The sequence below is a fragment of the Aethalodelphis obliquidens genome, unplaced genomic scaffold (assembly GCF_003676395.1).
Source record: "Aethalodelphis obliquidens isolate GAN/ISIS:26980383/991018 unplaced genomic scaffold, ASM367639v1 scaffold8, whole genome shotgun sequence".
Classification (NCBI taxonomy): domain Eukaryota; kingdom Metazoa; phylum Chordata; class Mammalia; order Artiodactyla; family Delphinidae; genus Aethalodelphis; species Aethalodelphis obliquidens.
Window position 1 is genome coordinate 57,482,659 of NW_020837952.1, and position 24,245 is coordinate 57,506,903.

The following is a 24,245-nucleotide window of genomic DNA, read 5'->3' on the forward strand; positions in this document are numbered from 1 at the left end:
ATTGCTCCATCGAATCACAGTTATGATCGTGATTGTAACCGCTGTATGTTTGCTGCCCGCCTCTCTTCCTGGACTGGCGGGGCAGCAACAGTATGGTACTCCGCTCTCCAAGCCCAGGGTCTAGCTAGCGCTTGGATGAAGGGATTAAACTGAGCCTTGTAAGGCGGGGCCAAGGCCCACTTTGCAGGAGAACGGTGGGGGTCTGTCCCTTAGTTGGCGTTAAAGGGCTTTACTGGTGGGGGTGGGGTGTTGCTCAGCGTCCACAATTCATTCTCCAGCCAAGTCTCCCAGGCTACCCTCCCCAGAGGCCGTCAATGGCTCTGCCCTAACCTCTCCCCTGCGGGGTCTTTCCATCCTGCTCCATCAAATCAAAGCAGGGGCAGTCCCAATCTGCCACCCTCCTACTGTTTGCTTTCTCCCTCTCCCAAAAGCAACCACAGCACAGACCGCTCTCAAATCTTAGAAAGGCTCGTAATTCTACTAGAGAGCCTGTTGCAAATGCAGAGTCCCAGGCATCATTCACGGGAGGCCCACTCAGAGGGACCTGGTGCGGAACCCTGGAATCAGCATTGTTAAGCAGCCTCCCAGTGGCCCCGATGATCCTACTTTAGGAGCTTCCTGGGATGCAACACGGAGACCCAAGATAATGCCCTGACGAGGGGCAGGGAGGGAGAGCCACTGCCGTCAAGGTGGGACTCTGGGCTGGGGACGACCTCCGGTGGCAGTTGCCGGGCCTTAGGCACAGGGCTGTCTCAGTCTACCGGCCAAAGGTGGGCCCAGCGGCGAGCGGCATTTGTCGCACCAGGTGTGCCTGCAGGCCTCAGCGCCGGGCCTGCTGCTGCCTCCCTTCTGTGCTGGGGAGACAGACGCGGATATAAATAACAGCGAGGCCGGGCCGGATGAAGTAAGTGCGAGCAGGGAGGCAGGAACGGCCGCCAGGGAGCGGGGGAAGCAGAGGCGCTCCAGCGGGAACGGGGCGGCGCGCGGCTGACGCGGGCCGGGAGCTCCCTCGGGTCCCGGGTGACCTTCGGGCGGGGGGTGGGGGGGCGGCCTCCAGGCCTCAAGGCGGGTCCGCGGCGCTGCTGAGCTCCCAGCCAGGCCCGAGCCGGAGGTGTGACAAGGCCTGGCTAGGGGCTGGGGAGGAGGCTGCGGGGCGCCGAGGTCGGGCACTGGGGAGCCAGCGAGTGGCTCTGAGCAGGAGACTCCCCGCGGTGAACGGCCTCGGCCACTCCGCACGCCCAGCCCGGGACTCGGCGAGTTCGCCGCGCCCGCTCTGGGCCTCGGTCTCTCCAGCTGTAGGCCCGCCGGGTTCCCCAGCACTCGCGGGCAGGAGCGGGGAAGGGAGCGCAGAGGGGGCTGCCCTAGTGTGGAGAAGACGGAACAGCCTGGCTCTTCCCGGGAGAGGACGCCCCCAGCGCCTCCCTTCCCCTTACCCGGCGCCGGCGCTGACGCCCGCCCAGCCCCACCTCGCCCCGCCCCTCCCCGCCCCGCGCCCGTTACGTAACCCCTCCCCTCCCCTCCCCCTCCCCCTCGTGCTCCGCTGTGGTGTGGGGCTGGGAAAGGAGAGGCCAGGGCTGCCTCCCTCGGCGCTGCCTTGCTTGCCGGCATCCTCCCCTTCTGCTTAGTGCCCGAGGGGAAACTGAGGCAGCTGTCCAGCAGGGCACAGTGTGTTGGGGTGCACGCGGGGATGGGGGTAACCGCCCTCGCTAGGGTCCTTGGGCCCCCCAGGGGAGCCCAGTCTGCGGTGAGAGCCCCAGCTCCGGCTGGGGCCACGACTTCCTCCTCTGAACAAAAGTTCCCTTCCTGGCCCTGACGTTGGGGGCTCTGGAGGTCCCCTGCTGAGGAGTCTTCCGCAGTTGCTTTTCCCATCCCACTGTGTGTGGGCCACCAGTATCTTGAATTCTAAAGTCAGGCAGTGAAGCCCAGTGGTGACTGGTACCTCCGCCTACCCTCTGGGTGACCTTGGGTAAACCGCCTCTCTGAATCTCACTGTCCCCACCTATAAAATGGTGCTGCTCGCAGGCCCTCCTTCTAAGGTCTTAGGGAAGAACCCTGCATTTCAGCACCTGCTGAGTACTGAGCAAGGTAACTGTGAACTGTCCTTATCCTCCACTCACCCCTCCCAGGGCCTGACAAAGTGCAGGACCTGGGCCTGGCCCTGGGCTGGTAGGCGGTGCCCCACTGGGCCAGTCAACTCCCAGTGCACCTTGGCTTTTGCCCGGGGAGCACGTGGTCTAGGTCTGCCCTGTGGCCCGGCCGGCAGCTGCAGCTGAGGCTGTTGCTGAAGGGCCCGCTGGTGCAGCACAGCAGGCCCTGCCCGGCTGTCCTCGCACAAGACCCCTGGGAGCACCTGGGGATCCCCTGCAGTGCCACCCATGGTCTCTCTCTGAGGTAGCCAACCCAACACGTTTTGAGCACCTTCTAAGAACAGGCTTTGGGATGAAGGAGGTATCTGCCCAGATCTCTGTGCTGCTCAGACACAATGGGAGCCTCAGTCTCTTCATCTGCAAAATGGGGACAATCACACCTCCCTTCCTCCCCTCTTGCTTGGCCTCTGCCAGGTTGAGATGAAATGCCTCTAACCCTGCTCACCTTTATCGGGCCTGGAGGGTGAGTCCAAGGCTACATGTTAATTTTACCTTCAAACAGCAACTTGAGGTGAGAATTGGTGTCCTTTTACAGTTGGGGAAACCAAGAAGTGGAGTAACTCCTCCAGGTAGGGTAATCAAAAGTCCTGGTTTGCCCAGGGACAAACACACCTTCAATGGGAAAACTGGGAGTCACCAGGCCACACAGCTCGCTAGTGACAGTGTCTGAGTCCGAAGTGGCAGTCCGACTCCAGAGGCCATGTACAGCAACACCGGACTGTATTTCCCTCCATCGGTATTTTCTGAATGTACGAATGCATCTCTTCCTGCACCTGCCTCCAACCCTTGCTGACTCCCGTGGCTTGTATATCAGGATCTAGGAGAGTCCTATGGGAAGCAACTGAGGTCTCTGGGTTCTGCTGCTGAGCTCCTAGCACCCCCTCGGCCCCTCCCTGGTTCAGCTCTGCCACAAGGAACCCCCCAGGGTCCACCCATCAGGCCCTAACCCTTTTGCCCACAGGGGAGGCTGGGTTCCTACTGAGGGAGCCACTGCCCCCTGATATCAGCTGTGTCACTTTGGAGCTCAGTTCCCTCACCTATAAAATGAGGGTGATAAAGCTGCTTTCCGGTTGCTGCTGGAGATTCAAGACAATGTAGGTAAATCTCCTGGCACCCCGGAGGCCCTCCATATATGAACATTGTTATTGCTGCTATAATGTGGTAATTATAGCAAACTATTCCATCAAGGGCTTCCCCTGTGAGGGTAATTATCCTAAATGCTTCCCAAGCATTGAAGCCGGAAGAAGTAGACACCATTTTTCAGGTGGAGTTCTGTGTCTCAGGGAGGCTGTGACCTGCCTAAGGCCACAACAGTGAGCAGCTAGACTGCCATTTGCAGGGTTCTGTACTCTTGGAGAACTCAGCTCACGTTACGGCAGCTGCTGGTGATACGGGGCAACTAGGGCACAGGGTAGGGAGGGATTGCTGAGGTCCCCACAGGGCGCCAGGCCCCCTGCCTGCCTCCCGGACAAGCTGGTCCTCTGCTTGCCCAAGGTGGCAGGACAGGTTGTAAGAACCAGCCCTTTGCTCAGGCCAGGCTGCTCCCCCCGGCCGCCCCCCCGCCATTCGGCCGGCTCCCCGAACCCTCTGCCAGTCACTGTTCCCTGTCTGCCAGCCAAGCTCTGGAGCAGTCCAGGACATTGTGTCCAGAGAGAGGGCCAAGTGGGCCCCTTGCCCATGGCCGATGACCTCCTGCCCCGCCCCTCTGGGCCTCAGGCCAACCTGGCCTGTCCCCGGGCCTGGCACGCCTCAGCCCCTCCTGCCTCTCTGCATGCCCTGCTGAAGAGGGGTGCCCGCTGTTCCAAACCTTCCTCTCCCAGAAGGCAGCCCTGAGTCCTGAGGGACAGGCTCCCTGGGGTGCCTTTCAGAGGAAGGCAGCTGGGCTCTTGAGAAGCCTATTTTCCTGCTCCTGGCATTTTTGCTCTCCCTGTCCCCAAATCCAGCCAGAGCAGGTGAGAGGCCCCCTTGGGCAGAGAACTGACTGCGGGGCCCTGTGCTGACGCCGAGACGTGAGAGGACACAGCCTTATCTCCCCTGCCCCCTGCCCCCCATGGCTCAGGAAGCTGAGCTGCAGAGCAGTTTGTGCAAAGCCCCACAGCGGCTGAGAGTTAAGTGTTCACCATGGGAAACAGGAAGGGGGCCGCCCCAGGGAGTGAGGGGCACAGAGACGGGAGGAACTGCACCTGCTCGGAGGCACCCTCCTCACCACTCCCTCTGCCGCGTTCTCACCATGTGGCATCCTTTTGTTTCCCTGAGGGTATTTTTCTCATTTGTTTATGAGGTTTACTATTTATCTTGCCCACTAGAACATGAATTTGGTGAGGGCAGGGACTTTGTTTTGTCCAACAGCTTCATCGAGGAATAATTGATAAACTATAAGCTGCACGTACTTAAAGATTATAATTTGGTAAGTTTTGACATATTATATACCGTGAAACAATCAAGATAATGAATATATCCATCACCCCCCAAAATTCCCTTGCTCCCCACTTTAATCCTTCCCTCCAGTCCCTTCCATTCCTCCTCTCCTGTCCCCAAATAACCACTAATCTGTTTTCTCTTGCTGCATGATTAGTTTACATTTTCTAGAATTTTCTATAAATGGATTGAAACAGTATGTGTGGGTTTTTTTGTTTTTGCTAGGGCTTTCACTCAGCATTAATATTTTGAGCTTCATTCATGTATCAGTAGTTCGTTTCTTTTTTTTTTTGTCTTTATTTTATTTTTATTTTTTATTTTTTTGTCCGTGCCACGCGGCATGCGGGATCTTAGTGCCCTCACCAGGGATCCAACCCCAGGCCCCCTGCAGTGGAAGCACAGAGTCTTAACCACTGGACTGCCAGGGAAGTCCCAGTAGTTCATTTCTTTTTATTGCTAAGCAGTATTCCATAGGGTGGGTGTACTAGAGTTTGTTCAGCCATTCTCCCCATGAACGACATTGGGTTGTTTACAGTTTAGGGCTAACACATAAAGCTGCTATGAACATTTGTGTACGAGTCTTTGTATGGACAGTTATTTCCTTTTCTTACGGGTGAATAGGAATGGGATGGCTGGATCATATTGTAGGTAGATGTTTAACTTTTTAAAAAATTAAATATCTATTTTTAAATTTTATTTATTTATTTTTGGCTGCATTGGGTCTTAGTTGTGGCACGCAGGATCTTCGTTGAGGCATGTGGGATCTTTCGTTGTGGCGCTCGGGCTTCTCTCTAGTTGTGGCGTGCGGCTTTCCTCTTCTGTAGTTGTGGCATGCAGGCTCCAGGGCGTGTGGGCTCTGTAGTTTTGCGGCACGTGGGCTTTAGTTGAGGTGCGAGCTCAGTAGTTGTGGCACTCGGGCTTAGTTGCCCTGCGGCGTGTGGGATCTTAGTTCCCTGACCAGGGATTGAACCTGTGTCCCCTGCATTGTAAGGCAGTTCTTTACCACTGCGCCACCAGGGAGGCCCCAGAAGTTTAACTTTTAAAGAAGCTTCTAAATTATTTGCAAAGTGGTTGTACCGTTTTACATTCCCACCAGCAGTGTATAAAAGTTACTAATTCCTCCACATCTTCAGTAACACATGGTATGGCCTTTCTTTTTAATTTTAGCTATTTTTAAAATCATTTATTGGGCTTCCCTGGTGGCGCAGTGGTTGAGAGTCCGCCTGCCGATGTGGGGGACACGGGTTCGTGCCCCGGTCCGGGAGGATCCCACGTGCCGCGGAGCGGCTGGGCCCGTGGGCCATGGCCGCTGAGCCTGTATGTCTGGATCCTGTGCTCCGCAACGGGAGAGGCCACAGCAGTGAGAGGCCCGTGTACCGCAAAAAAAAAAAAAAAAAGTCATTTATTATTTTTCCAAATGTTCAATTTGATTTAACTTTAAAAAAAAAATCTGTTTATTTATTTGGCTGCAGCAGGTCTTAGTTGCGGCATATGGACTCTTAGTTGCAGCATGCAGGCAGGATGTAGTTCCCTGACCAGGGATTGAAACCAGGCCCCCTGTATTGGGAGCGTGGAGTCTTACCCACTGGACCACCAGGGAAGTCCCTTGATTTTAGCTATTTTAATAGTTGTGTTCATTGTGGCTTTAGTTTGCATTTTCCTAATGACTAATGATGTTGAACATCTTTTCGTGTGCTTATTTGCCATCGATATATCTTCTTTTGATATAGTCAAATCTTTTCCCAATTTTGTGCTGGGTTGTTTGTTCTTTCTTTTTGGCTGTGTTGGGTCTTCGTTGCTGCATGCGGGTTTTCTCTAGTTGCGGTGAGCGGGGGATACTCTTCGTTGCGGTGCACGGGCTTCTCATTGTGGTGGCTTCTCTTGTTGCAGAGCACGGGCTCTAGGCGCACGGGCTTCAGTAGTTGTGGCACGTGGGCTCAGTAGTTGTGGCTTGCGGGCTCTAGAGTACAGGCTCAGTAGATATGGTCCATGGGCTTAGTTGTTCTGCGGCATGTGGGATCTTCCCGGGCCAGGGCTTGAACCTATGTCCCTTGCATTGGCAGGCAGATTCTTAACCACTGCGCCACCAGGGACGGGCTGTTTGTTTTCTTATAATTGAGGATTTAAAAAAATTGAGATGTAAGTGACTTTTTTTTAAAGATTTATTTATTTATTTTATTTATTTTTGGCTGCATGGGGCTTAGTTGCAGCATGCGGGATCTTTTCTGAGGCGTGTGGGATCTTTCGTTGTGGTGCATGGGCTTCTCTCTAGTTGTGGTGTTTGAGTTTTCTCTTCTCTAGTTGTGACATGCAGGCCCCAGGGCGTGTGAGCTCTGTCGTTGTGGTGCACAGGTTCCAGAGCATGTGGACTCTGTAGTTTGCCGCACACAGGCTCTCCAGTTGAGGCACGAGAGCTCAGTAGTTGTAGCATGTGGGCTTAGTTGCCCCAGGACATGTGGGATCTTAGTTCCCTGACCAGGGATTGAACCTACATTGTAAGGTAGATTCTTTACCACTGGACCGCAAGGGAAGTCCCGAGATATAACTGACTTTCAAAATTATATTAGTTTCAGGTGTACAGTGTAGTGATTTGATATTTGTATATCCTGTAAAATGGTATAATTGAGTTTTGAAAGTTCTTCATAGTTTCTCTATAAAAGCTCTTTTACAAAGACTGTATTTTGCCTACATTTTCTCCCAGTCTATAGCTTGTCTTTTTATTCTCTTAACAGTATCTAAGGGAATTTTGATGAAGTCCAATTTATCAGTCTTTTCTTTTGTGGATCATTCTTTTGGAGTCGTATCTAAGAAATCTTTGCATAACTAAAGATCACAAATATTTTCTCTTGTTGTTTTTTTTTCCTTCTGTTTTTTGGCTGTGCAGCATGCAGGACTTTAGTTCCCAGACCAAGGATCGAACCTGCACCCCTGAAGTGGGAGCGCTGCATCTTAACCATGGGACCACCAGGGAAGTCCCTCTTTTGTTTTCTTTTAAACATTTTATAGTTTTAGTTTTACATTTCTGCCCCCTGGATATCTCTGTGGCTCCGTGAAGGGGGTCATCTGCACTTGCTGTGCCCATGGCTTTACCCCCTCGCTCCTCCGCTCAGGAGTCTTGTTTCTTTTCCCATCTCCCTGCCCACCGCCTGGAGCCCCTCAATGTAGAGTCCAGGTGCCATCGTACCAGCCCAGCCTGAAGTGTGTGCTGGGCATGTGTGCTGGGCATGTGTGCTGGGCCATAGCTCCTCCCCCATGAGCTTCTATCAACCCTCTGAAGAGCCTTCCGGGGCTGGATAGGAGCCTCCTGCGGCTCGCTGACCTTCCTTCTGCCGTGGATCTGATCAAGGTGTTGAAGTCATAATGACCTGGGTCTGTCTTCTACTCCACTTTTCTACCACTAGAAGTCTCCCTGTCCTCCAGCAGGCCCGTGCCCAGGGCCCAGGTCAGGACCTCGCACAGAGGAGGGGCTCTGGGGAGGTTTGCTGATTGAATGTGTGAGAGAACTCTATCTCTGCTCCTAGCCACAGATGCAGCAACCTGGGCATGAGAGACTTAACTCTCACATTGGAGGTTAGATCCCAGCTCGCCACCTGGGCTATGGGGCCCATGATGCGGCCTTGAGGACTTCTTCGACCTCATCTTTGCCTGTCTCTTGTTTACTGCTGGCCTTTTCATTCCCTGAGCACACCGTACTATTTTCTACCTCGCCCTTGGGAGTGGCTGACCTCTCTTCTGCTCTCTCTGCCAATTCTCTTGTAATTCAGATTGCGGGTTGAAAGCCCCCTCCTTGGAAAGGTTCGCCTTCCCCCAACTGCCCAATCTCAAGGAGCCACTTGGTCACTAGCTACCATCACCAGTTTTGATTGTCTTAGTGGAACATCCTCACCATCTGACAAATTCTTCACTTATTTGTTTGTGGTTCCTAGAACATCACTTCAGGAAGATGCCTGGAACAGTGTCCAGCACTTATGGGGCCTCCATGTTGAATGGTAAACGTTGAATGTTGAGTGATTTACTGGAGTCAGTTAGGGCAGAGCCAGCCTCAGGACCCAGATGTCCAGGTGGCTGGACCAGGCCTCTTCTCCTGCTTGGCCTCACCAACCCTGCCACAGGTCAGCAGTATTCTGATCAGGTCCTCATGCCTGTGGGGGGTCTCGGCTGGTAGCCCTATGGTCCCACCCAGCGATCAGCCCATCACTCTTTTCTCCCCTCCCTGGGGAAGGTGCCACAGCACAGGGTCCTCCAGGGCCCTCACCAGAGCTCAGGAGCCAGTGGGGCAGGAAGAGGTGCTGACCCAGGGACCAGCCCAAATGGCCTAGCTGGACAGGCGCCTAGCCTCACTGCCTCTCGTACAAATGGGACAGAGGTCAAGAGGGGAGAGAGATATTTGAGGTTACACAGAGTCGGCAGCTGTGAGGACCCACTTCTCTCGCTGGCAGTGAAATTCCCCAAATTAAAACCCAGAAAATCAGCAGGTTCCTGTCACCCAGGGGCTTGGACACTTCCTGGCTGGTCCCAGCCTGTCCTTAGGCCCTGCCCACTCAGGACTTGGCTGAAGTGGCCAGACCCAGGGAAAGGAGGAGGGAGGGTAAGAGTGTGCCCCTCCACCCCATGACTCACTTGGGGGAGGTGGCAGTGAGGGGACCAGACAGTGGCATCCCCTTGGCCCAAGGGCGGGTGCTGACTCAGGCAGGCAGTGACGAATGGAGCAGGGTTCTCCTGCCACCATGACTCACCCCTACCCACCCATCTGTTCTCCAGGAGAAACTGTTTTGAGGGTGATTAGTATACGTCCCAGGATGTTACCTTGCTGGGGGACAAGCAGCTTCCCACTCTTGCAGAGGGCAGACTGGGGGCCAGCCTAGTGTCTGCTTTGAGAATGGAGTTTCCTTTTCCACCCCAGCCTGGTCCCGCTGTTGGCAGGGTTGGGTTTCGACCTGTTTGCTGATTCAAGGAAGCATCCAGGACTGGGCTGTCTGCTGGTGTTTGAGGATGAATGATTATGGCCCTGCTGATGAAATGGTACTTGTCATTTATTCTGGGCCAGCTACGGTGCTCAGCATTTTCCACTCACTGTTTCATTTAATCTTCACAAGTAGGTGTAATTATTATACCCATTTTAGAGGTGAGAGAACTGAGACGCCTGAGTAGGTGGAGTGGTTGCTTGAGGTCACCCAGCTCAGAAGCGGCAGGGCTGGGATTGGAATCCTTGTTTTCTCAGGGAGCAGAGTCTAGACTCTTCCCTGATGGGCGCCCTCCTGACACGTTCCCTGTGGAGGGGACTTGGTCTTGCTTTTCTCCTTCCTGGCTCTTCTTTGCCTCCTGATCCCTGGGCTCCCAGGCCCCCTGTATACACCTCTCCTGTAACTGCTGTCCCACCTGTGCTCCCCAGGCAGGCAGTGGGTGCTCATGGAGTGTTTGTGAATAAGTGAGCCTTTTTTCCAAGGAACTCTGAGTCTACCAGAATGTTCTTTCTCTCCTTACCCCCAGGTCTCCCACTGCACCCCTTCAGAGCCAGCAATTGGTGAATAAATGGAGGCAAGAACGTATGAATGAATCATTTCTGTGCCTGAGCCATGGAGAATTTGGAGGTTTGTTCAAACCCGGACTCTCTGTTCTTTCAGCTGGAGGGGCTGGCCGGGAAGGCGATCTCGGCACCTGAGCTGGGCCTCCCCCAGGCCTGTCAGCTCCCTGGCACGTGCACAGGGAGTGGGAATGAGTGAGTGGGTATGGGTGAGTGGGAGTGGGTATGGGCCCCTACTCTAGTAGAACCTGTGCTAGGTGTTTTATTTATATTAACATAAATAGGAATGAGTATGTGAGGGGACCTGGGGCCCACAGGCAATGGGCAACCTGTGCACAGGGACACTGAGACAGGCTGGGCTTCTCCCTGCCAGGGCAGAGGAAAGGGAGAGCTCTGCCAGGGCCTGGGCATCCTGGACTGGGGCCTCTCTCTCCTCGACAGGCTCTGTTGAAGGAAGCGGCCCATGGAGGGGCCAGACATCAAGGGCTCCTGGGACCTTGTGCAGATGTGGGATGTCTGGCCTGAGAGCTTCTAGGCCCAGTTCACACACTTGGGTGGGGAGGGATCGGTGTTGGCCTGTTTGGGGGGTGAGGGGCCTGAGGAAACGCCGGTCCTTTTGATGCCCCAGAAGAGCTGCTTGCCCCCTGCCCCAGCCTGGATGGAGGTGGCATCCCCCAGGCCTGTCACCTCTCCCACACCCAGTGGCAGCCCTCCCCCCACACCCCAGTGGCACTCTTCCATAGCAGTTTCCACAGTTTTATACATGAAAAGGTCACACATGGGGCAAAATCTCAGCTTCCCCACTTACTAGTTTTATGAATTTTGCAGGTAGTCTAACTTGGAGCCCATTTCTCAGTTGTACCATGGAGATAATACCTGTTATCACCAGGTTGTTGTGAGTGTAAAATAAGATTCAACAAATACCTAGCTGACATCTTCAACCCTTGGGCCTTGCGAAGCTGATGTGCATCACTGCTGGGGAGGGGCACCAGGTACCAAGGAAGAGGGAGGAGACGCTGATTTCCTCCCTAGCCCCGGGCTCAGGCAGGCCACGTCAACCCTGAAACAGCTCCAGAATTGCCCAGCCAAGAGAAGGGTCGAGAATCTAAGCACCAGGTTTTTGGATGGAACCTGACCTAGGTAGGCTCTTCTCATCCTTGCCCACTCCTAAGGGTCTAGTGGTCTCTGATGGCCAAATACCAGAAGAGGTGTGTCCTGTTCTCACCACCTGTCAGCAGAGGGAGCGGGGCAGTTCCCAACCTCATGGAACCTGCTTCCGTGTGGAAAAGGCCCTGTGGGAATGGGCACCCGGAAGTGTCCTGGGCCGAGGGGAGAGGTGGTAAAAGGGCCCTGTGACACTGTGCCCACCCAGGGGTCAGGTGAGGATGACTAATCGTTTCGTGAGGTTCACAGGGGCTGGGTCACTCCAACTCTCCCCATCCCAAAAGGGGCCCCAGAAACAAAACAAGCAGGGAGCAAGCAGAAGGTTATTATATATCATGCTTTTAATACAAACTTAAAAAAATCTGGAACAATATAAACTGTACAGATTTGATCAATCTTTTTGTTTTGTTTTTAAACTAAATCTCTAAACACACCAATGTTCCATTCCAAAATATTGCACAACATTCTGAATACAAAACACTTGATTGTATTCCTCCTTCACTAAAGAAAACAAATTCATTACCCTGCTCCCGCGAGCTCCTCTCCATGTTGCCTCAGTGCCCCCCTTCCCATCCCCAGGGGTCAAACTAGAGAATCTACAGCTCACTGCACTGAGAAAAAGACATCATTCTGGACTGAAAGTTTACTTCCTTTACAAGACGATCCACCTTTTGACTTGTTCCTGGGAAAGGGGGGTAGACAGAGAGAGGATGGGGAAAGGGGAGAAATAGGTTTTATTCTCCTCTTTTTTTATTTTAAAGTTTGTTTTTCCTGAAAAAATATCTTTCTCTCCTCTTAAGAAAAAATCTTGAAAAGAAAAAAATTACCTTTACGTTAGAAATATACATATATTATATATACCTCTTACATTTTACAAATGTAGCAAATTATTCAATACAAACGGACACCAAAAAATGTAAAAAATAAAAAAAAAAAGTTTTCCTATGAAACCAGGTAAATTAGTGCAGATTTTTGTTTTGTTTTCTTAAAAAAAAAAAATAAAGTTGAAGCAAAAATGCCTAGATTTGAGACAGACTGAGGTGGGCCCAAGAGCCCAGCACAGGAGTCATGCTCCTGATCACACATTTTTCTTCGTATTTCAAAAGACACTAAGGGGTTGGTCTCCCCCTCCCTGTATGTGGTGAGGAACAAGCCGCCCAGGGTGTGGTGGGTGCCTGTGTGCATGAGTGGGGGAAGAGGGGCTGGAAGGGGGCATAAGGCAGCATCCAACCTTTCCCAGAGAGCAGCCTGGGCCTGTCACCTGTGCGGGAGCTGAGGGCTCGGGAGAGGGTGGCCCAGACGGGGCTGGCCCCTGAGAAGTCTAGGGGGGACAGACGGTGCCGGGCCAAGGAGCCAGGGCACTGCCCCGCGCGGGGAGGTAGAGCTGGTGCCCACTGCAGGGAGAGGAGGCTGGCAGTGTCCGTCTGGGCCGGATCCGCTGCCACAGCAGTTGCCAACTTGGGGTCACTGGGGAGGAGAGGGTGGGGTGCCAAAGGCTTTGGTGATGGGGGCCCTGATGCTACGTGCCCACTTGCCAAAGCGTCATGGCGTGGAAGCTAGCCCACTAGGGTTGGGTCAAGGTAAATTCTCTCCAGCAGAGGTGGGGAGGGCTCTTCAAGAATCCAGACACAGCGCCTGCCGTGGCCAAGCGCCTGTCCAGCCCAGCCTGCTCGAGATCAGCATTGGGCCCAGTGGGCCTGGGTCAGACAGTGAGGGGATGGCAAGAGGTACCAAGAGGTTCTCAAGCAGGCAGGGGAAGAAATGTATTAAAGCGACATCTACAGCCAAAAGACCAAAGTCTCAATTCAAGGCTTTGGACTGCCCACTACAGGCACTGACCCAAAACTCCCACCCCCCAGGGCGCTCAGGTAAGCGTTTCCCACCCTGGGCTAAGGTCACACAATAGGAGGGTCCGAGTCCAGGGACTTCTCTTAGGTATCAGAGGCTGGGCATTCCCTCAGCCCCTCACTGCTAACCTTTTTTTTTTTTTTTTTTTTGGTCAAAAACAAAAGTGCAGATCCCTCCGCAGTCTGGAAACCAGTTCCTTCTGCAGTGCTTTCCTCTGGAAGCGTCAGGCTCAGCCAGTCTGGCGCCACCACGTGAAGCACCCCACAAAAGGACTGACAACCCACCCCCAGTGCATTCCCCACCCTCACACATAAACACTTGCTGCGACCCAGAATCACACCCAGAGGGGAAGTTTCACATGGCTCGGAATCCTTTAAAACAGGAGAGCAAATCACGCACGCACGCATGCACACGCACACCTACACTCACCCCACCTCCCTACCCAAGAACTCAGGCCCAGGAAAGAAGGGGCTACATGAGAGAGGCCACATGTGCCAATGGCTGGGTCTCCAGGGCCTCGGTGATGGTCTGGGCCAGGTGGGAATGGTGGCATGGGGCCACAGGACAGAGATGAAAGGGACACCAGACAGAGTGCTAACCTCCCTGGAGTCACAGACTTCAGCTCTAGGGGGAGGGTGTCAAGTGGCCAGCTGGCAGCTCCCTAGGGCCCAGGCCTGAGAGGAAGCGGGGGCTGGAGTCAGACCTATCTGGGTGGCAGGGCCCGAGCGGGCCTGCTGAGGTTGGATGGCTCTGAGTGAGAGGACAGCTGGGTGATGAAGACAGTGACACGGGGCAGTCTCTCCCTGTTCTGAGGAGGGCCAGGCCCCAGCCACTGTCTTCCTTCCCTGTGAGCTGGGACACACCAACCCTAAACCAGGCATGCGAAGGAGGGAGGGAGGGAGAGAGGGAGAGAGGGAGGGAGGGAGGGAGCAGGGAGCAGCAATTCACATCTGGACCATTCTTAGCACAGGAAGCCACTAATTAAAGATGTTATATAGAAAACTACATGTAAAAAAGAAAAAAAGAAAAAGAAATATAAAACCCAAACCAACCGAATAAATCGGAGGCAGGCAGGAGAGCAGCAGGGGGCTGAGCTAAACACTGTTCAGTGCTTCAGGGGCCCCTCCCACTCCATGCCCGGGCTGGGTCATGTTTCTAGAAGTTAGAGTGAGAAGACTGGAAATCTTTTTGTGTATTTTTCTTTTCCTCTTTTTTTTGGCCTTTCCTTTCCTTTCTCTTTTCTGTGGTCTTGGGTGCTCCTGGCCCCGTGGGCAGGTGGGCAGTCAGTTGGCCAGCACGACAGGCTGAAACGGCTGGCTGGGATACTGCATGGTGTTCAGGTTGTAGCTGAGGCCTTCCACGAAGGGCGCCTTCTCCAAGAAGAGGCTGTTGGCGCCACCTCCAAACACCTGGGCCATGTCGAAGCTGCTGCTGTTGCAGGTGCCAGCCCCACCGCCCCCGAAGGGGGCCGGGGTGCCACTGCCCTGGCCATCGGCCCCATCACAGAAGAGGCTGGGAGAGCCACCACCGTTGTACACGAATTCCTTGGCATTGGGTGAGAGCTGGGACTGAGGGGCTGGGTTGGTGGCGATGAAGTTCAGTGAATGCAGAGACAGAGAGAGGCTCTTCTGCTTCAGCAGGCTGTTGGTGGGAGAGCGGGCCATGCGGGGCTGCTGCTGGGGGATCGGCTGGCCACTTGCCCCGCCCCCCGCCCCCCCACCCGCTGCCCCGCCCCCCTTCTTCATCTTGGTGGAGCCAAACTTGGTGGCTGCGAAGGAGGCGGTGGTAAAAGTGATGGGCTGAGCGGAGCGGGGCATGAAGGTGGGGCTGGGCGACTGGCCAAAGGACGGTGACGGGGAGTTGGACAGGGAGCTGTCCTGGCTGCCGATGGGCACAAACACCTGGGCATCGGGATTGAAGCTGCTCTTGATCTCCTTGTCCAGCTCTGGGGCAACACAGCCCTCGCTGTCATCCAGGTAGAGCACTTTCACAGCCCCCTTCTCACCAATCTGGTAGGACACCTCGAAAGGGTCGATCCAGACACTCAGCTCCTCGGGCACGTTGGCCCGCACATCCTCCACCGCCAGCCCACTCCGCTTGGCGGCCAGCTCCACCACGGGGTCCACTATCTCCCCGATGTGGACACAGCGGAAGCCAGAGCCCTTCAGTGGCTTGTCAGGGTACCAGTGGCCTTCATATTTCTTTTTCAAGAGTCGCTCTAGCTCCTCACCGAACAGGTCTGCCCGGCGCCGGGGCAGCTTGTTGTACAGGTAGGAGATGATGAAGTTCAGGGCCACTTTGATCTCCAGCTGCATCGTCCTTTCCTAGGCAGAGAATCAGCACAGGCACGTGCACAAGCCAAGGACAGTGGTAGGAAATGTAAGGTGGGCAGCCTTGGGCTCTAGACAACGCTGAAAAATGAGAAAGAAAGGCTTCATGAGTAAATATGCAGAAAGCCAGTGGGCATCAGACAGAAAAGCACCAACTTTGGATCACATAGCCTCAGGGTCCCATTTCTGCTGCACTAGTGACAGGTTTATATGTGTGACTGTGGGCAAGTCCCTTTTTTCTGAGCCTTAGTTTCATCAGTAACATGATATTTTAGTCGGCACTTGATAAATATTTTTAAGTACTTCTAAAGAAACAGGGGTACTGTGGTTTCCACTATTTTGAGAATTCAGGTCACTTTATGAGTGACACCAAAAAAATCGAGCTCCTAAATCAGATGGAGAAGGGAAGGCTCTTGCTAACTTGTCTCTGCAATATCTCGGTGAAGTCCCACTCCCAAACTGTCACAGGCCAAGACAGGAGTTTAAAATCTTTAGTTTCAACCCCTTAAATGGAAAGGGATACAGGTCACTGAACAGGAAGCAGCACTGCCAACTTTTCACGGGAGGCCAGGACTCCAATCGCATCCAATTTGTTATCCTGAGTTCCCTGGGTGTGCGTGTGCTCTGGCTCACTCTGGGTTTGCAGAGCTGATTCTTTTGCAGAACAGTGTAACCAAGGCGAGCATTTCCATCCAGACAGCCTCCAAGAATGGAGACTGGGGCATGATCCCCAGGAAAAAGTCAAGACCTATCACAATCAGAGGCATGGACCAACAAGGAAACTACTGACTAGGGGCTGCCCTAGGGAAGCAGAGGAAAGGAGAGGGAAGTGGGCCCTGTAGGCCAACAAAGCCTTAAGAGCAGTACCAGTGTGGCCTGAGGGAAATCTCTATAGTTTCTGGCTAGAGTGTAGGTGATGAGGTGGGCAGAGAGAAGAAATTTTCCATCACCCTACAGCCTCCAGCTGGGGACCCATCATCACTCTGTCTCCCAGGGACTGTCTGACCACCTGTCCTTGGCACCAGACCAGATTCATCACGTGTTTGGAGATCCCTGGAGAGGAGGCAGTCCAACATAAACACTCAGCTTGTTATTTTGGGATTCTCTCACAGCCAGATCCACAGAGGTCAAAAAGGTTTATTCCTGAGGTCTGGGCCAGCCTCATTTCTCAGGAAGATGATCTGTGAGGTCCTGAGAGCCAGTGATCCTAATTGCCTCACCTTCTCCAAAAGGGCAGATCCAGGTTCATGCCATAGGAGAACTGAACTGAAAAGGGCCATCTTTGAGGGCCGACAGAGCCAGAAAATGTTCCTAACCAGAACTCTGGGTGAGAATGTGCTGCTGAGCTCAGCACAGAGACAAGACTGATCCACTATCCGTCAAGGGCATCTTTTGTCCCTGGAGCTGGATTTCAATTAAAATCCCTTCTGGGTCCAGCACACAGTATCCAGGTGCTAATTCTAGGCTTGAGGATCTTGAGCTTTCGGAACACCTGACCCAACTGGCTACGGCCTGGGACCATGGCTCCCCAGGGCGTTTTAAGGACGGAACCCTCAGGCAAAGCTCTCCGGGGTGAGTATCAGAGAAAACGCACTGGGTTAATGTGGAGTATCTGATGACGACAGCCATGTCTAGCCCCTCCCTCACTTCAGGTCTGAGTAGACAAAGGGTCACGTGGGGCACCAAAAGAAGTGCCACGAGCATGGCCTCTCCTGAGCCCTCCACAGGGAGGCTCAGGATTCAGGTGACTCTTTTCTCCCCATCTATCCCAGCCTCCAATACAGACAATCTCCATGTGTGTTCAGATGTCTATTCCTGGTCGCCAAAGATCAATTCCAGGGTCCTTCTAGGTTTAAAGAGAAGGAGAATGATAAAGATAAGGAGCTTTCTGTTTACGAGGATTGGATTCATCACCAGATGCAAAGATAGCTACCAGGACCATGGGCCTCCCCTGAAGAACAAAGGCCTGTAAGGGCCACAGTGGCCCACTAGACGTGTCCAACACACATGAGACTAAAAAGTTGTAAAGAAAGTTGGCACTGGTTCCCAAGAATGGGCCTGGAGTTAAAGACAGTGTCTTCAAAGTATTTTTGAAAAGTAAAACTTGAACATGACATATGACCCTTCTCCCAAGGAACCACATGGCCTCTTGGCATGCCACGTGGTCCAAAGGGCTCCTGCACCCTGCTATGCCTTCTCAAACTCTGCTGCGTAACTGCCTTCTAAATTACCTCCCCTGAACAGTTCGGCCTCAAAATGGGAGCATTTTAAATGCAGGCCAAAGTCATTGGGAAATAAGCCTCCTACCCCAAAATACAATAGAATCACTGTCATCAGCCCTGCCCAGCTAACCATTTTCTGCAGCATTAGCAACTAAAGCTGCACGCCAGGGGCTTCCCTGGTGGCGCAGTGGTTGAGAATCCGCCTGCCAATGCACGGGATACGGGTTCGAGTCCTGGTCCGGGAAGATCCCACATGCTGCAGAGCAACTAAGCCTGTGCGCCACAACTATCGAGCCTGCGGCTCTAGAGCCCACGAGCCTCAAATACTGAGCCCACGTGCCACAACTACTGAAGCCCGTGAGCCTAGAGCCCATGCTCCACGAGAGAAGCCACCGCAATGAGAAGCCCGGGCACTGCAACGAAGAGTAGCCCCCGCTCGCCGCAACTCGAGAAAGCCTGCGCACAGCAATGAAGACCCAACGCAGCCAAAATTAAATAAGTAATAAATAAATAAATTTATTAAAAAAAAAAAGCGGCACACCAATTTATACCTCAGTGATGCTGCTGCACAAATCAGAAGTAGATAATGCCACCTTCGCTTCTTCAACTCGAGAACAGGCCAGGCCAGATGGCTGTGGGGTGGAACCTTACAAAAACGACGGACAACCAGAATGAGATTTTCTGCTCTAGCAGCTCAAGCTCTAATTTTGACTTCAAGAAGCTTACGGAACAGAGGATTAAAGCACTGGTGCTGTCTTTAACTAAAGGTAGGAGTGACCACTCACATCAGTTTGTTCATTTTTTTAAGGCTATTGGACAAATTCTAGAGCTTATATATTAAATATTCATACAATGTGGTAAAATTAGCTTAAAAATAACCACCCTTCAATAAAAGGAACAAGTAGATTCAAGTCAAGCCGCAGGAGAGGACTCAAAGACTTTCTCCAACCCTGACTCAGGCACAAAAGGCCAGAAATGTGGCAAAAAGAAAAAAAAAGGCTAAGTGCTTAACAACAGCAAAATCTACCTTTTGTCAACATATTAAAAAGTTGCAAATATGAGAGTAAAATTCTGTCCCCTTTTATTTAGAATCTTATCCTCCTTCATTTGCTTTAATTCCAGCAACAAAGTTCATCCTGGATTCAGATCCCTGTGTTGAGTTTTAAAGGAGTAAGTGCTCAAGAGAATGTCAAAAAAGGGGGAAGAGGGCTTCCGTGGTGGCGCAGTGGTCGAGAGTCCGCCTGCCGATGTAGGGGACGCGGGTTAGTGCCCCGGTCCGGGAAGATCCCACATACTGCGGAGCGGCATGGGCCCGTGAGCCATAGCCGCTGAGCCTGCGCGTCCGGAGCCTGTGCTCCGCAACGGGAGAGGCCACCAACAATGAGAGGCCCGCGTACGGGGGAGGGGAGAAAGAAGCTGAAAGGAGGCTGCAAGTCAACGATATGGTAAATGGAGACGCCAGAGAACTTCTGACAAAAACTCGAAGGACAGTTTTTAGGAAGAAAAAGTTGTTTTAAAGGGGAAAAGGAGGGATAGTGAGGGAACCCACTGGGCCCCCAAACCCTGAGCACCTGTAAAATATTCAGGCACCTCAAGCCTTAACATCCAAATCATAGGACAATCAAGCACTACCAGATTCAAATGAGTGTGGAAAGAGGACTCAGGGTCCTCAATTTTGACAAGGCCAGTAGGTGTCACAGACCGGGTGCTGGGCAGTGGGAGCCCGGCTCTGGCGGGACAGGGGGTGGCCCCACCACACTGGTCTCGGTGGCAGACGGGTGGGTGTGGTTGAAAGGCTACCAGGACTTGTGCCAACTGACTGCACCCCCCCCAGTGTCCCACACCATCTCCCCAAAACATGGACTGTGCAAGCCCAAGTCTGACTACGAGACTCCTTCCGACTAAGAGGGCCCTTTTGGGAATTCCCTGGCAGTCCAGTGGTTAGGACTCCATGCTCTGACTGCCGACGTCCTGGGTTCCATCCCCAGTTGGGAACTAAGATCCTACAAAACCCCGCTGGGCGGCCAAAAAAAAAAAAAGGGGGCCCTTTCCAGGCCTCTCCAGGTTCCTCTGAAGCCAGGAAGACTTGACTGAACCCCAACATACACGGGGAGGTCCGGGGCAAAGGTGCACTCTGCGCTCTGGGAATTGTAGTCTTCAGAAACCTCACGCTCAGGTTGGAGCAAACGACCTACTTTCTCTGCACACTACACTTCCCTGCGTACTTTGCGAAGACTCAGCCGGGGAACTACGCATGCCCAGTAAGGGGAGCTGGAGGAGGGTGGGAGAACCGAGGAAAAGTTTCCGATGCACATGCGCGTTGTGGCAGACTGGCGCCCCCCCCCCTCCCCCGCCCACCGCCTAATACATTTTATATAAATTCTACCCATAAGGCCTACTCCCCGTATTGTGTCGCCCACCATATCCATGTCTCGGCTTCCCGAAAAACTGAACTTTTCTTTCTTCCTCTCTCTTCACTGCCTCGCAAGACCGTTGAATTAACAGCTTCTAATGAGTTTTTTCTGGGTGAAGGCGGTAGGCCGGGATAGATAGGAGTCACATCCCTCCCTCTCCCCAAACCCCTGCCACTTAATCTGTATTCCTTGGGCTGGGTGGTTTCCCTTTGGAGTTGCTGTAGGGACGGCGGATTCAAAGAGAAAGAGCCTTTTCACTTAACGCCCAGCGGGCTCCGCTGTAGCACCTCACAACCAGGAATGGAACGGCAGGAATAAACCCAGTTCTCCCGTCTTCTCGGCCAAAGAAATTCCCAGTTTTAAGCTGCGGGGAGGCGCCGGGCGGACAATCAGAAGGCCCGACGCCAGCAGGGCCCAAGCCTCACCCCTCTTCTAATCCAAGTCCGAGTAACCAGACCCGGCTAGGTAATGGGAAAGAGTTCCCAGGCAGGGAAGAAAAAACTGTACATCTGACAACATTTTCTAATACTTAAAAATTGTTTGTGAGTCTCCTTCCGCTGCAAGGCCTGCTCTATTGACCAGACTTACCAGATCCTCGGCAAAGCTTCTCTGCAGGGTGTTAAACCTCCCTAATCCTTCCTCCCACACAAGCTTCTCTCCCCCTCCGCTTAAGAGGGGGATGGGGGCAGGCACCCAAGAAAGCAATAGGGATGTTTTTCTGCGGTTAAATCAAAGATGAGGGACCCACTCCCACGGTAGGGTGGGCAGGAAGAAGAAAAGAAAGGTTAGATACTGAGCAGACACCAGGGACCCCCCTCGGCTAGCCCACGAGTTGACGCCTACTGTGTGGGGTTCTGGTTCCTCTAGGGGGTGGGAAAGGGCTGCCAGCTGCCCCTCCTCTCTCTGTTCCCTCCTCCTCCCCCTCCCTTTCTGGTCAAGGGCACAGTCCATCCTCTGGACAGGAGCTTAGGAGTAAGGCTCTTCCTCCCAGGCACCTCACCAGGGTCAACCTGAATCCACTCACTGATACTGCTGTAAGGGTACTTTTTTCCGCCCAGTTTCCCCTTAAAACACTAACGTGGATAAAGAGCTAAAGCCAAATGGTAAATTCTGGCTCGGCGGCCAGAGGACAGTCACCACTGACCGGTCCAAAAGGGGGGTGTCCACCCTCCATCCCTCAGGCTCCACAGGGCCAAAAATAAGCCCTATTAATTATTACCACCCTCCTACCCCGCACACGGGAAAAGCAGAAAAACAAGGCCTGGATCCCCTTCCTTCTTCTGATTTTATTTAATGGTGGTGGGAGTTATGTTTTCGCGGGGAACGAGGAAAATCTAGCGACTCTCTAGGATATGAAGAACGGAGGGAAAAGGGAGGAAATGCACCGCACCCAGGAGGTGGCCACACTTGGAACAGGGAGAGAAAGGGGCTCTGGGATACCCCAGGATGAGAGCAAACGTGAGGGAAAGAAGAGCACGGGGAAAAGGTGGGGTCCAGTGAGGAGGCGGAAGGGGAACGGAAAATGTTGGCCAGGTGTAAGAGGGGGGGCGACAGCAACGTGGAGAGTCCACCAAAGCGGAGAGCGGGAGTGGGGCGGGGGTAGGGGAAGGCGTCGGGCCTGTTGGGTCTCGGGGGAGCCCCCCCGCCCGCACGCCCCCCACTCACTCACTCGGGTCTCCGCGGCGGCGGGGCGGTGTGCCGGCCGCGGGGCGGCTTCTTCCTCCAGGGTGGTCCTGGGCGCGGGGCGGAGGTTGCTCTCCCTTCCCGGGAGCCGATGTGTCCTTTTCTTCGTTGAGGATGGGGGAGCGAGTGAGGGGAGTATGGGCTATGATCTCAATAATAATTCTTTCAGCTTTTTGGAGGTCGGGCTCAGCGGCGGGGGACAGAGGGCGGGCGGGCCGGCCAGCGGCGACGGCGCGAGGCTGGAGGACCGGAGGGTTGCTTGTGTCGCGGGACGGAAGACGGTCCCGGCTGTGGCCGGCGGACGGTCTTGCCCTTCTGGCCCCGCGTCGCCCAAGCCACTCGGTTCTCCCCGCCGACGACCCGCTCCTTCCCGCGCCCCTGCCCGAAGTGAGCAAAGTCAATGAAAAGTTTCACCCTTAGCAACCCTGCGCACGGATCCGGCTTTCCCACCCCTGCGTGATGCGTCCCTCCGCCCTGCAGGGGCGGGGCCGAGCGCCGGGCCGGGACTACTTCCCAGCCGGCTGACTGGAACTCTGTAAAGGTTTCAAACATATATCAACGCGGCTTAGCCCGAATATTCCGAGCTCCTGGTGCTTCGTCGGGGGACGCGTAACGTCGAGGGAAGGGCGAGGGGGAAACCTGGGCCCGGGCAGAGCGGGAGGAAGAGGGGGCGAGGAGAGGCTGAACGGCCAGGAAAAGGAGCTGAGCGACACATTAACCTTCCGCTTGCCACCTCTGGCGCCCGTTAACCTCGCGGCGCGGACAGGGCCAGCGCCGGTTCCGCTCAGGCGCGCGAGCTGTGCCCTGCCCGCTCCGGGCGGGGCTCAGCTCCTCTGCGGACGCACCCGTAGTTTCTCCCAGGTCGGCGCCCCCCCCAAGGGGCACCAGAGCCACATGTCTTCTAGTAACAGCCCCCGCCGTTGGGGGTGGCGCCTGCCCGTGCCAGAGCCGCCGCGCTTGCGCACCCGACGGTCCCTCGGGCGGCTGACCCAGGTTCGCCGAACCCGGCACCCTCGCGCGCTCGGCACCCCTGGCCCGGGCTATGGTCACGTGGGCCACTCGGCTAGTTTGTGACTGTGCGGGGCGCGGAGTTGGGGATAGGGAGGCCTGTGCCCAGTGAGGTCATAGGCGGACTGGACTGCCAGGTGGTAAAGCCCGGGGCCGCTGGGAGCTTGCGCTTGAAGTCTTCCCATCCCTTCTTCAATCGCCCATTCCCCAACTCTCCCCACCCCCGGTCTTTATTTTCATTCCAGACGGTTCCAGCCCAACAGCCGCCAAACCCACGTGGGATGGCGAGATGCGAAAGTTTCCAGCTACGAACGGTTTGCAGTTTTTTTTTTTTTTCCCTTGATCACTTTTTTTGGCAGGGGCAGAGAGCAACGGTAGCGTGCGGGTTTAAATGCGCTTTCTTTGACTGCTGTAGAGAAACGCTGGACTGGAGGGCAAACTCCAAGGGGACAAAAAAGGGGAGGGAGCCTGAGCCCGAGAGCTCCCATCCCCCACACTCTGAGCGCTTCAGCCCCTGGGGCACCTCAAGGGACTACTTGCTTGTGCGTCAGCGAGTTCCAGAGCGTCACACACACGCCTCCTCCGCCTAGCCCCACTCCGCCCCTCCCCTTCTTTTTCCTCCTTTACCTCGTTCTCCTCCCCTCCCCTCCCCTCCCCCCCCCTCCCCTCCCCTAGCGTCGCGAGTTCCAACCGGGCAGCGAGACCCGGCCGACTCAGGGTGCCAGAGTACTGGAGAGCTAAAAATATAACCGGTACGTTAGCAACAGCCTTCCCATTGGTGGGGAAGAGGGAGCGGCAGCATCTGATTGGGTGTTCGATCCAACCTCTAGGACGGGGAAGTGGGGGCCGAGAGCCAAGGAGCCTGGCCCTAGGGGAGAGTACGTCTGCGCATTGGGGCATTGTAAGGGATGCTGGTATTTGTAGTCATTTAGTAGAGGCAGCTGTGGAAATAGGTGGGTTTGAATCCCAGTTCCAGCACCAACTGTTTTATCTTGATTTAATGGCAACAAATCTCTTTACATCATCAAACCTGTTTTCTCATCCTTAAAATGGAGATCGTGCGGGGATTAAATATGATACTGTATGTAAAGCCTGTCTCAAATAGGTACTATCCTTAATTTAAAGGTCACCGTTCTGGCCAAATTGCATCCTACTGGGAAACCTTACAAGACAGGATGAGAAAGGTGAGAGTGAGTTGAAACGAATTCTTCTAGGGTATCACAGGAAGGAGGGATGGAGTCCATATAAGTAGATAAAGGGTATACATTTCCTACCGTTCACTGCAGGTTGTGGGAGAGCGGAGTGAATCCCTGGAAGGAAGGTGTTGAATTTTTGCGCGTTTCTGTATTTATTCGAATCTCCTCTGCAGTGCTGAAAACACACCAGCCTTGAGGAATATCACTGAAACAAAACTGAGAAATCCAGCTTCCTTGGTAAATGGGATCCCTGGGTAAAGGGTTAGCATATAAATAGGAAAAAATAAAATA

The 24,245-nt window shown here is 54.0% G+C and overlaps 2 protein-coding genes and 1 long non-coding RNA gene across 12 annotated transcripts in view; 2 read left to right on the forward strand and 1 right to left on the reverse strand.

The window, feature by feature from the left end:
• Positions 1 to 1,549: 1,549 nt before the first annotated feature.
• LOC113621087 (uncharacterized) lies at positions 1,550 to 11,644 on the forward strand. Its single transcript, XR_003433025.1, has 4 exons — positions 1,550 to 1,665; positions 4,454 to 4,554; positions 7,450 to 10,156; positions 10,531 to 11,644. It is a non-coding gene; the product is annotated as an uncharacterized LOC113621087 (long non-coding RNA).
• Positions 11,572 to 24,145, reverse strand: TOB2 (transducer of ERBB2, 2). 5 transcript variants are annotated; one of them, XM_027107804.1, is made up of 3 exons: positions 21,737 to 22,192; positions 18,205 to 18,299; positions 11,572 to 15,512 (listed from the first exon to the last, which is right to left on the reverse strand). In XM_027107804.1, exon 3 carries the CDS (start codon positions 15,414 to 15,416, stop codon positions 14,385 to 14,387), a length of 1,032 nt encoding a protein of 343 aa, XP_026963605.1. In that variant the 5' UTR covers positions 15,417 to 15,512; positions 18,205 to 18,299; positions 21,737 to 22,192; the 3' UTR covers positions 11,572 to 14,384. The 5 variants fall into 5 exon arrangements, with proteins under 5 accessions (XP_026963605.1, XP_026963607.1, XP_026963609.1 ...); XM_027107806.1 differs by having other exon boundaries at positions 21,733 to 22,192; XM_027107808.1 differs by lacking the exons at positions 18,205 to 18,299; positions 21,737 to 22,192 and adding an exon at positions 24,033 to 24,145.
• ACO2 (aconitase 2) overlaps positions 22,357 to 24,245 on the forward strand; it is a 69,008-nt gene continuing 67,119 nt past the window's right edge. For 3 of the 6 annotated variants that reach the window (XM_027107800.1, XM_027107801.1, XM_027107802.1), the window contains exons 1-3: positions 22,357 to 23,510; positions 23,884 to 23,942; positions 24,128 to 24,191. The gene's annotated coding sequence lies outside the window, so the exon portion shown is untranslated. Of the gene's footprint in view, positions 23,511 to 23,883; positions 23,943 to 24,076; positions 24,192 to 24,245 lie in introns of those variants that run through there. The other 3 variants (XM_027107797.1, XM_027107799.1, XM_027107798.1) reach the window with 2 other exon arrangements.

Bases quoted from the DNA above. Each gene is read 5' to 3' on its own strand.
- TOB2 (XM_027107808.1), bottom strand. From the start codon at position 15,416: ATGCAGCTGGAGATCAAAGTGGCCCTGAACTTCATCATCTCCTACCTG.